At 53.6% G+C, this 12,470-nt stretch overlaps 1 protein-coding gene across 1 annotated transcript in view; it reads left to right on the top strand.

Annotated features, from left to right (window-relative positions):
* Positions 1-465: 465 nt before the first annotated feature.
* MN1 (MN1 proto-oncogene, transcriptional regulator) overlaps positions 466-12,470 on the top strand; it is a 34,551-nt gene continuing 22,546 nt past the window's right edge. The window contains 5 exon segments of the mRNA XM_040080854.1: positions 466-2,286; positions 2,289-2,342; positions 2,345-2,383; positions 2,386-2,472; positions 2,474-3,917. Of these exon segments, the coding sequence (XP_039936788.1) occupies positions 466-2,286; positions 2,289-2,342; positions 2,345-2,383; positions 2,386-2,472; positions 2,474-3,917 (3,445 nt within the window).

Genomic DNA, 12,470 nt, shown 5'->3' with positions numbered 1-12,470 from the left:
CTTAACGGCAGCCCCGCCCCGGACCGCGGCGCTCATTGGCGCAGCCCCGATGGCTGAAATTCATCGCTGAAATGCAAAACTTGTTGCTGCTCCGCCAGCGCTGGGTGAGAGCGCGGCAGCGCGCGGGGAGCGCGGCGCAGCCCTCGCAGCGCCCGCCCGGCCCCGCGCCCCGGCCCCGCCGCCGCCGGAGCGCTGCGAGCCGCGGGAGCGCACGGCCGGCGGGAGATGCGGCGCGCAGCTCCCGGGCGCCGGAGCCTGTGAGCGGCGGCGCGCCGCCCCGTCGGCTCTCGGGCAGCAGCGAGCGGCGAGCGGCGGGGTGAGCGCGGGCGAGCGGCCGGTGCCGGCGGCGCGGCAGGATGTGAGCGGGGGCGGCCGAGCGGCGCGGAGCGGAGCAGCGGGGAGCGGCGGGCAGCGGGACGGCGGAGCGGCGCGGAGCAGCCATGCCCTGCTGAGGAGCCGCGCAGGATGTTCGGGCTGGAGCAGTTCGAGCCGCAGAACAGCGGCCGGAGCGGCGGGCAGGCGGAGCGGGGCTTCGGCCAGCCCGGACTGAGCATGAGCGCGCACTTCAAGGCGCCGGCCTTCCCCGGCGGCGGCCCGGCACCGGCGGACCCGGCCCTGGGAGCTCTGGGCGAGCCGCCCCTCCTTGGCATGAACATGAGCCTGGCCGGGGACGGCTACGGCTTCCCCGGCCGCGGCCCTGCCGAGCTGCACGGCGGCGGCATGCAGCCGCCCGTGCACGGCTTCTTCGGCGGACAGCAGCCGCACGGCGGCCCCGGCGGCGCCCCCCACCCGCACCAGCACCCTCCGCACTTCGGCGGCGGCTTCGGGCCCGACCCCGGCGCCTCCTGCGTGCACGGCGGGCGCCTTCTGGGTTACAGCGGCGCTCTGGGCGGACAGACGGCGTTCGCCGACGGCTACGAGCACATGGCCGAAGGCCAGGGCGGCGAGGGCTTCGGGCAGCAGCGCCCCGGGACCTTGCCCGATTTCCAGCACCACGGCGCCGGCGCTGCCAGCCACGCCGTACCGGCGCCCTGCCTGCCCCTCGACCAGTCCCCCAACCGCGCCGCCTCCTTCCACGGGCTGCCGGCGGCCGGCTCTTCCGAGCCCCACGGCCTGGAGCCGCGGCGGCTGCCGGCGCAAGGCGGCGTGGACTCGCTGGAATACAATTACCCTGGCGATGGCCCTGCCGGCCACTTCGAGCTGCCCGTCTTCTCCCCGTCGGAGCCCGAGGGGCAGCTGCCGCACTACGGCGGCGGGCGGCAGGTGCCGGCGGGCGGCAGCTTCGCGGGGGCGCCCGCCCTGCCCCGGGCGCCGGGCATGGCCGTGGCCAAGGCGCACCAGCCGCAGCAGCACGGCGTCTTCTTCGAGCGCTTCGGGGGGGCGCGGAAGATGTCGGCCAGTCTGGAGCCGGGGGCCAACGCCAGGCACCCGCTGATGCAGCAGCAGCAGCCACCACCACCGCCGCAACCACCGCAGCAGCCGCCGGGCTTGCTGGCCAGACAGAACTCCTGCCCGCCAGCCATCCCTAGGCAACAGCAAACAGAAGCCAACGCTCCCAACTCCAACCTGCAGGACAATGGGCCCATAATGCAGAACCAGCATGCACAGTTTGAATACCCTATTCACAGACTGGAGAACAGGAATATGCATCCCTACACCGACCCCGTGTTTAATATGCAGCACCCTCCTCCGCAACAGCCACCAAATCAAAGACTGCAGCACTTCGATGCCCCCTACGTGAGCGTCGCCAAGAGGCCGCGGTTTGACTTCCCCAACACTCCTGGCGTCGAGCGCTGCGCCTCCTGGGGCGGCGGCATGCACGGTCCGGCCATGGAGAGTCACCTTTCCCCGACGGCCTACCCTGGCCTGCCGGGCGAGTTCACCCCGCCGGCACCTGAGGCCTTTGGGGGCCCATTGCCACACGGCGGCCCCGAGCACCCGGCGCTGGCGCAGCGCCAGAACGCGGCCCTGGTGATGAAGCAGATGGCCTCTCGAAGCCAGCAGCGCCTGCGGCCGCCCAGTCTGCAGCAGCTGGGGCATCATGGTGAGGTGGGCGCACCCGGCGGCCTGCCCCCGCCGGCCTTCGAGCGGGCGGCTGGTGGCGGCCGCAGCTTCGACGCGCCGGCAACGCACCTGGCCCCGACAGCGCCCCTGGTTCGGCCAGGGCCGCCGCCCCGCCTGGGGAGCTGCTGCCCGAGGCGCTTGGCGGCGCCCTGGGCTGCCGGCCGAGGCCAAGCCCCCCCCACGAGCCTGGGCCTGCAGACGGGCGGCCCCGCCGTGGCTATTCCGGTCCGGGCGCCGGTGGGCTGGGGCTGCAGGAGCCCTTGCGGATGGCAGGCGAGTGGGGCCGGCGCAGGCCCTGCCGTCGCCCGGCGTCCCATCCGCCCTTCCACACCCGCAATGGGCGGCCTCTCGCAGCTGCAGTCACCGGGCAGCGGTGTGGCACTGCCCAGTAGCCCCCAGCTTGAGCGGCCGTGGCCCCGCCGACTTCGCCGCTCAGCCCGGCTTCCCCTTCGCGGCGGCGGCGCGGCAGCCGGCGGCCCACGGGGCTGCACCTGCCCTCAGCGCCTCGCCAGGGGCCTACCCACCACCCCCGCCCGAGTTCCCCCCGCCACCCCCGCCACGGCCCGCTGCCAGCAAGCTGGGCGCCCTCTCGCTGGGCTCCTTCAGCAAGGCGGCCAGCAAGGACAATGTCTTCGGGCAGAGCTGCCTGGCTGCCCTTTCCACTGCCTGCCAAAACATGATCGCGAGCCTGGGCGCTCCCAACCTCAACGTCACCTTCAACAAGAAGAGCCCGGCCGAGGCCAAGCGCAAGCTCAGCCAGGCCGAGCCTGACCCGCCACCTGCTGCCCCGGACTACTTCCCAGCGGGGCCGCCAGTAGGTGGGGGTGGCACGGGCAAAGCAGCGGGCACTGCCCCGCTGCTGCCCGCGGAGAGCAGCCTCTCGCCCGGCTACGCGCTGGAGCCGGTGGCCGGTGGCGAGGGGAAGGCGGGTGGCGGGCGGGGTCGGGGTCGCCGGAAACGGGACAGTGGGCACGTCAGCCCCGGCACGTTTTTTGAGAAGTTCTCAGCTGCCGAGGGTGGGGGAGCCGGTGTCAGCCCAGGGCAGCCGGCAGTGCCGGTGGCGGCTGGGGCCCCGCCGGGGGCTGCGGGCGCTGAGCGCGGTGGAGGCACCCCTCATGACAAGCCCCTGACCTCCCCTTCCTGGGGCAAGGGCAGCGAACTGTTGCTGGCGGAGCAGCCCGACCTGATGTCCTCCCTGGACAGCGGCATCCAGAGCGTGACCAAGTCAGACGGCAGCTCCCCGCACGTGGACTTTCCCGACGAGGTCAGCACCAGCTACGGCAACGAGGACGAGGTGTCCTCCAGCTCCGACAATGCCACCTCCAAGCCCACCCGTAGCCCGCTGCTGGGTGGTTCGCCCAAGCTGCCCCGTGGGGAGCACACACTTCTCAACGGACAGAAGCCCCTGGCCCTTGGCCTTCTCAGTACATCTACCTCGACCCCCGACAGCTATGGGCTCAGCACCACGGCGGGCGCTCACCCTGGCACGCCAAGCATGGAACAGGTGCGGACCCCCACGAGCACCTCGGCCCAGGATGAGATCCACCCCCTGGAGATCCTGCAGGCACAGATCCAGCTCCAGCGGCAGCAGTTCAGCATCTCGGAAGACCAACCCTTGGGGCTGAAGAGCAAGAAGGGGGAGTGTGCGGGGCAGAATGGGGACAGCGACCTGGGCAGCTGCTGCTCGGAGGGTGTCAAGGGCACCATGAGCACCATCGACCTGGACTCCCTGATGGCAGAGCACAACTCCACCTGGTACCTGCCTGGAGAGAAGGCCCTGATGGAGGGGCAGGAGGAGGACAAGCCCATGGCACCGTGGGAGAAGCCCAAGCCCCCGAACCCCAGCAAAGAAGGTATCAGTTGTGCCACCTGGGTGCTGGCACAGGGGTAGGGGTGGTTGTGGGCTGCTCAGGCAAGGGGATGTGGTGAGGCTGCAGCTCTGGTACTCTGGGAACACACTGGCTCCACACCCTCTCCACCCTTGGTGGGTGCCAGGCACCTTCACTGGACTGGGGCTGCAGGATGCTGGGTGGCTCTTGCTTGGAATGCCAGCGTCAGGGACAAAGTGCCTGCTGCCTGACTGGCCTAGGTGGCAGCTGCCCTGTGGCATCTCTGCTGCCAGCTCTGTCCCTGTCATGCTTCCTGGGGAATGGGCAGGTGGGGGTGCTGAGCAGAGGGGCTCCCAGTGAGCCCCACCTGAGCTCCTCGGACTGCGGTCCTGCAGAAGGGGACTGCAGCCTGAGGTGTTGAGGAGGGGGCTCCTGCAGGGTCCCACCAGGCATGGGGTGCTGAGGAGGGGGCTCCCACAGAGCCTGGTGCCAGCTGAACCTTCCAGCCAGTTTGCCAACACTGTGACAGGTTTTCCCGAACCACAAAAACGTGAGTGTGGTGGTGGTGCTGCCCCTTCAGGTCCAGGTGCCCCTTGCTTGCATTTGGAGCCCGTAGCAGTGTGATACTGAACTGAACAGCTTGTAACAAATTATTTTTCATTTAACTGAAAGGCGGTTTAAAATAAGGCTCTGGGTCTCTTAGCATAAAACTTGCTTAGTTGACAGATGTTTAATTTTGACGTTAGTTGTCATTTTTGATCCTTCCTTGTGTCCAGAGGGCATCATAATTCCCCAGGCTTAGGAAAAAATATTTTAATGGAAAACCCTCTATTATAAAAGCTGTTTGAGATAAGGATGATTATAGATTCAATTGGTTTCTATTTTATCTTATCAAATCTCTATTTTGCAACCTGCCTAGCAGTATGTGTGATTGTTATAATGGGTGCACATGCTGTACCTGCTATCTGAGGGCAGGCGGGTGGGTTTTGATGTGCTAGAAATACATGTGTGCTGTTTACACAATATAAACTCATTATTTGTGCCTAGAAAGGGTGATATTTTGCTACTGCAGTGTAGTTTGAAATTGTTTTCATTACCTCTCGTAGTAGAGACTGACTTTTTACAGCCCTCTGCATTTAGTAATTTTGCTAAGAAAGTTGTTGGTGGAATTAGAAGCGAGCTGGTTTGGAGACTGGGCTGTTGCCTAACCCGGTTCTGGTTGGCTTTGCAGCTTTGGCTTTCTGAAGCGTGAATCCTAGCCCCCACGGTTTGTCTCTTTGTTCATGTTTAATGCCCAGCGCAGGAGACTCTCATTTCGAGCAGAGTGTTTAGCATGCACGGCAGACCCGAGGAAGCCCATCAGCATTCTCCATGCTTCACCCAGGCAAGGACATAAATTGGTTTGTTTGGGGCCCTTCTTTTCCATTTTTAAATGGAGTTGCACACAGCATCCTTCCTGGCCCCTTCTCTTTTATTGTTTCTTGTACACAACATCTAGATCTGACTGGATCAATAGCTAGTTAGCACAAATCACAGTTCCTGTCACTTCTGCCTTGGCAGGCTCAAGCACATATATACGTTCTCTCACACCACACGCACCCCGTTACGTGTGCACTTTCACACACGCATACACAGATCTCACACCGTGCTGCGTTTAGAAATAGGTGTTGAAAGAATAACTTCTGTGGATCTCGACTTCCTGGATGAAAAAAGAAATCCAGAGCAGTGATTTAATTCTGAACAGCACATTTATTAAAAGTGTAATTTGGCTTAAAATGATCTATATTTTGTGTGTGTGTGTGTGTCATACAGAGCGATGCTTCTGCAGCGTCTTTTAACAGCACTCCTCCAGTCACTTTGATCACAGCTATTCTTGGTAACAGTTAGTGAAAGAAGTAATTGCTTTCTGGTCGTGATAACCACAATGTTGGTGTTAAAACAGTTCATCACTTGGAAGGAAAACCATTTAATCAGTGTTCCTATATAAGGATATGTTTCAGTATTTCAAAAGCTTAACATAAAATAGCAAACCAGTTCCACAACAATGCAGAGGCGCTCGGGTTGGTTCATGCTTCAGTCACTTGAGGGATTTGAATGGGCTGGTTCCTCGGATGAGGAAATTTATACAGGCTCACCGAGAATTTACTTTAACTGTTGTTGGAGATGATAAAGATACAATGAGTGAGACAAAACAGGCTGTTCACCTCGGTCAGTAGAAATAATTTAACTTAACATTGCCGTACCCCTGAGCGTGAGAAACTGTGTTTAAGAAAAGGCTTTCTTTAGTCGTGGGCTGAGATTTTAAACCTTCTCTGTCAGCTGGGATTTGCACTGTGGTGTTTGTTCCAGCAGTAACCCAGCGTCCGGGTGGATGCGCGGGCTCCAGACTGCGCTCCTCCGAATTCAGGCAGTTCCTCGGTGTGCGGAACACCGTGCTGGAAGGTGGGCACCGTTTTGGGGCTGGGCAGCGTTAGTGAGAGCAGCATTAGACCCGGGGTCCTCCCCAGTGCAGGCATTGTTGGGGGCTTCTGATTTACATCTGCCGTGAGAGGGCAGGCAGTCGGGGATTTATTCCCGTTGTGGCGCTGCTGCGATTGGCACCGGCGGCTCCTCAGGTGCCGGGGAGGTGGAGGAAGGGGCTGTGGGTGTTGGGGGGCAGCTTCACCTCAGTGCAGGGCTGGGCACTGTGTCCACTGCCTGCCACTCTCAGCCAGTGCCAGGACCGGAGGGTCTGGCTTCAGTGCTGGCCATGAAGAAAAGAGCAGGCTCCCCAAAACACAGCAGGATCAGGAACTTCTCAAATACTCCGTTCATGTGCAGCTTATGGGGGGAACAAGTTGTTTTGATGGATGCTCAGGTACCTTGGAGCTCGCCTTTTTCCACATAATGGTGTTAAAATCATTTGCTGGTCTCTGGCAGTTGTGTGAGCGGTGGGTCTGGAGGTTGCTGCGAGCAGACACCGTGCTGCTGGTGTCCCTGCGAGGTGTGACACCTCCGACGCTGGCCTGCCGCGAGCTGTGTGCGTGCGTTCACGTTCCATTTCGGAATGTAGCATTAGTAATGCTGCCTGGACGTGGCTCTGCCCTGAAATGTGTTTTCTGTAAGGAGTTTTCTCTGATGCATCGTTTCTTGTACCAACATGTCTTATGTGAAGTAGCTGGTAGGTTTTGGGGTTTTTTTCCTCCTGAAAATGCTTTCTAGAATTTCGTGTTTTCCTCTGCCTAGCAGCTTGTGCTGGGAGGGAGAGATAAATAACGCTGAGTCTGTAGGGGTTGTCTTGACTTCCAACGCCACAGCTCTATCTGACAAAGAATAACCAGATCGAATTCACTTAAAAATCCAGGGCCAGTTTAATGGGGTTTTGCTTTTCCTGGTTTGATTGAACCAGAAAAATTTCCCCTTCAGTGAAATGTTTATTAGTATTCTTTGGAAAGCCAGTAATTAAGCGCTGGTGGGGTTTTGGTTTTAGTTTTTAATTGAAATTTTGAAGGTCCCATACTGCAGATGTCAGGTGAAGACATCAGTATGTACCTAGAACTGTGCAGGTGTTGATTGGGAAGGATGGGAATATATTTTGCTGCTCGGTGGCTGTTGGGCTCGTCAGTCCGGGCTGACGGGCACGTGCCACGCGGCGCCGATAGCCTTCATCTGTGAGATTTTGTTAATATTTCATCCTTACACCCAACCTGTCACTGGAATGAGCCCACAGGCCAACCCTCTTGCTGGAGCAGTGTGTAACATCTGTGAATTACTAGAAATACATTAACAAAGGTCAAATTTGGTCCAGATGCGGCCGGGAGCCTTTGTTTTCTTCCCCTTTCCAAGGCATTCTGCTGCCTGCTTTATTTTAAATTCTGCTTAGTTCTTTTAGCGGCTTTACCAAGGGACTGCGTTTGTTTACTGGGGCTGAGTTTGTCAGACCTCTGGTGAGGTTTTTTAGGCACTGAACCTTCACCGCAAGCGATGTGCTGTGAGCGGCTGTGTTGTAGTGAGCGCGGTGGAAGCGAGTTCAGCAGCAAAGCTCAGCGCCTTTTCCAGCGAGGGGGCTGTGTTTCCCGATGCTGCTTTGTTTGCATCACTGGGCTGCTGAAACTTACACAGTTTTAACAATTTAGTGAAAAAAAAACCAATTGCCTTTGTCTTGAAGTTACACGATAAACTCCATGTATATCAAATCCACATCTTTATTAAATCATCTGGATTAGCAAGCAGAGTGACAAGGGAAGAACGCTGCTGCTGCTTATCCTGGGAGGAGAGAGTTTGGTGTGCGTTAGATTTGGATTTGATATGATGCTTTAAACTTTTCTAACCTGTTAAAAAAAAAAAATATTTGAAGGGTTGCTCCTGCTTGGCTTCATGTGAATGACAGAAATTCTCCATTGTTTACCTTGACTGACTATAATTTTTAATACTTTCAACTAGAAAATTGTCCTGTTTAGAAATATTTTGCTTTGTTTTATAAACATTCTGTAGCAGTGTGCTTGTTGACCTTTATGGCATATGTTAGAGAAAGCAGGGGACAGAATTTTCAATAGTATTTCCTCTTGCTGTGATATACTAAAATATTTAGTGCAGGAAGTGTGTAAATTTATTGGCATTTCAGTAACAACTGTGGCCACTGTTTGCCTTTGCATCCACTGTCTGTGTGGCTATTAATTTTTGGTCTCTAGATTTACCTGTTCTCATTTCGGTGGCCATCTAGCTGTGTTTGAATTAATGCAGATTACCTATCTGGTTTGCATCCTGGTGCTTCCTTGCCCCAAAGTCTGTTATTTTCTGATGGCCCATTCAGTTGCAAGGTGAGTTTTAGCAGGGTTGTTTTGCACACACTTGGTGTGAGGATGTGCGTGAGACAGACTTCGAAGGAGATGTTTCTTGAAAGTGGTGTGTGAATGTGCTTCAGATTTTTATGTGTGATGTAAAAGGAAATGAATTAGACTTAGTATTTATATATGAGCTCAGATGACAGCATAGATTTATTTGATCTGTGATGTATTATACCATGTCTGCTCTTAATTTTTAAGGTACAATATCTGTTTTTTTTTTTTTTTACCAATGACCTAGTCGAATGCTCGACCATAGAACTGCAAATAATATTTTGGTAAAAAAGCATTATTAATTAGCAATGTCTATGGATACAATTTTTTGTTACTTGTGTAGAACAAAGAATAAGGCATCAAGCAAAAGTCTAACCTAAAACTAAACAGGCTGCTTTTATTTGAACCAGCTGATTCCCAGCCTCGGTAATGTTCTATACCAGGGAAAGGTTTTGGTACAGTAAAATGCCTTTATGTGGCCATATAAAATTTTAGTACTAGACAAATTACTGTATATTTTCAGTCAGTGGTTTCTCATGTATTTCTGTTAAATCTGACTGTGAGGAGAGTCTGCTCAGAAAGTGCAGAGCCAGTTCTGAAATGAATCTTCAGGTGGCCTAACATGTATGCTTTGTTAACGCCAAATTTACTGAAATATCCGAAGCCGTTTAATGACATAATTTCTCAAGCACATTGAGAATATTGAAAGAGACTTGTCAAACTGTAGGCAGAGAATCATTCCCTGTTTTACCTCTAGTGCAGAATAGATTGTCCTTGTGCATGGACTGGAGCGTGTTGGATGCAGGCAGTGCGGGTGGCGGGCGTCGGGCGCTGGTACCACCTCGCCATCGCGCCGCGGCTCCGGCCGGCATCCGCCTCCCCGTCCAGCTGGCCAGGCTTTTCCATTGAAAAATCTACACCCTTGGAAAGAATGATATTTGCACCTGTAAGCACATGATTAAGGTTTGCAGGTCATGTTGTTGTAAACAACACACACAAGGTTGGTGTGTTGTTTATTTTTAAATATGAAATTTTTCTCGTTTCGTTTTTTGTGGAGTGTTTTTAAGTGAGAGCCGCTGTTAGTGAGGGCTGTGCACCAGATTTTGGGTAAGGGACATGGGGAACCTTGTGGAAATTCAATAGGTGAAGCTGTGGAATCATTCAGGAAATTCAAGGTCTGCTCTCACCTTCTTGGTCTTGGTTAGATTTCTCAGTTTTTAAATGTGATTCCGAATTTTTGCCGTTCTGTAGGTAGACCCAGTTACACACAGTGATTAGATGACTGGCTTATATAAAAATACCGTGATTCTTTGTAATTTTCTGCTTTTTCTTTGGCAGATGCTTTTGTGATGGTGCAGTTAAAACATTCTGAATTATTAGCGACCTTTTAATACAAAGGATTTGGGGGTTTTTTTACAAATTTAAATATATTTTATGGATTATGTGCCAATGTTCCAAAGTCAAATGCCTTCTAAATTTAAAGCTGAGACTTGGAACAGCTGGAGGTCTAATCCATTAATTTTTACAAGCTGACTTTCTTAATACTTCAAAGAGAACATCTTAGATGATATTGCTTTACTGTTCCCCTTTTCAGCACCCCTTCTTCTCCTCTCCCTACCAGTGCCCTCTCCTCTAAGGCTTCATGTTCCACTCATCTCCTGGCAAGTGACAAAGGCATCTGGATGGGGAGAATACATTTTCCTTAGCTGATGTAATAAGTTTTAAGACTCGATGGTCTAGAAGTGTGCCTTTTTTAGTGTTGCACTTTTTATCCATAGTAATGCAAAAATACGTGGTCACCACTGTTCTGTCTTTCTTTCCTGTACTTGGGTTATTTTTTGCAGCAGCACAGGAATTGTCATAGGAGTAATTTTGCTCCGTGCTAGAGCCCTTTTGAGGTACCTGACTCACACGTAGGGCACATCCCTCTCCGCAGGATTGGATCAGACCCATGCTGGCCATTTGGAAGTAACGTTTTCCCCAGTTTTGCCTTGCCCGTTTGGGCAGGAGCTGCTCACACCGACGGTGCCGCTCCTTGGGATGCACGTGTGCATCCGTCACGGGCAGCTCCTGAGCAGGAGCCGAGTCTCAGCTGCAGGCTGAGGTGTTTGGACGCTGCAGCGGGGCACTTTGTGTCTGTTTGTTTTCAATTCCAGCAAATCTGTTTGTGTCTGTTCAGTGTTTTAACGTAACACCACCGAGCATGACGCTAGGCGGTCTATATTTTTTATTAGCTTTTAACGTTTGTCTGAAAAAGCTTTTCTTTGTTTGGTAAGCAGAAATCTGGTTACGTTTAAGTGGCGCTTTGATAGATTTTTTTACATCGAAATAAATACAGTTTATTTGAGTTTAAACACAGACGAACACGTGTGAGAGCTCAGAGGGCTCTGCTAGCTCTGACTGTGAGCGATGGGAGAGACGTGCCACGGTCCTGCTCTCCCAGCCACTTCGTGTGAACTTTGGCATATTTATCTTTTTTTTATCCCCTCTATGTTTGGAGCACTTAAAATACAAAATGAAGAACTTTGGGTTTTTTTATCTTTTAACTCTCCTACCTTCAGTTCTGACTGCTGGGCCTTTAGGACTTGATCCCCTTGATCCCAGCAAAGCCTATGACGGGTCAGCAGTTGGAAGACAGCAGGGTTTTTTTGTGGTAAAATATATGTTTTTAAAGTTAAGTCTGCATTTAATTAATTTTGTGAATTAGTATTCACAAAATACTCGAAAGCATTCTGTTGCTAATAGAAAGATCATCCTGAGGCTGGGGAAGCACAGTTAATTGAAAAAGCAGCCATTTGTAAAGTGAAGAAAATTTTAAAACATTTCATACCCTAATTAAGAATGTACTCCTGAGTTAAAATTGAGAATATTAATTTGCTGTGTGAAGCAAATACATTACAAAGCCCTGGAAAGAGTCATATCCTTCCTTCCTCCTTAATCCTCTCCCAAAATGCAGTTTCAGAAGAAAGGCATGACTTTTTTCTTTTTTTATAATGTAGCCTGAAACCATTTCGCTAGAAAGATGTAAATTGATCTATTAACATAGGAAATGGAGGTTGGGCTGGGGTTATTATCTGGTCAGAATTTTAGGATCTTTTTCCTAGAAAAATCATCCACTATTATTTTTTTTTTTTTTTTTTGGCGGGGGGGTTGGCGTGGTGGATCTAATATTCCTCTATAATGGCATTTAAAAGTGCAGAGGATGCTGTCGGTGTGTGGCACAGCTGCGAGCAGTGCTGGTCCCCGGGGAATGGGGTTGAGCCTTTCCTCCCGTGCGCTGCTGGAGGTGAGGCTGCGAGTGGAAACGGGTGGGGAGGGAGTGTCTGCACGGCGTTCCTGCTCCTGCCTGGATGGCTCGGTCAGCCCAGGCATCGCCGCCGTACTTACAGAGATTGGGGTCTGCGTGTGATTTAGAGCGCAGCCGAGTCCATATTCAGGTCCCACTCTAGGATTATTTTTATTTAAGATCATATTTATTGCACCATAAATTGCCGCGGTGCTTTAGAAGCCTGGGAGATGTTCTTGCTGCTGAAGATTTACTGTGCAAATGGGATGAAACGGGCTGGGCAGCTGCCGGTTCACCGCTGGAACACCAGGGCTTGGGCAGAGGGTGCTGGTGAGGTGCACAGTGGAGCTGGAGGGCACTTGAGTACCCAGCAAAGGCTGGCACACTGGCACTGAATGCTGCTGGGTTGAGAAGCGTGTGTGGGCAGGGAATGAAGGGCTGAGAGCATCTCGTCCCACCTGGTGATCTCATTTC

This window comes from Hirundo rustica, chromosome 17 (genome assembly GCF_015227805.2).
Source record: "Hirundo rustica isolate bHirRus1 chromosome 17, bHirRus1.pri.v3, whole genome shotgun sequence".
Lineage (NCBI taxonomy): Eukaryota > Metazoa > Chordata > Aves > Passeriformes > Hirundinidae > Hirundo > Hirundo rustica.
Note: the sequence above shows the minus strand (reverse complement) of the source record. Positions and strands in the feature narration are given on the sequence as shown.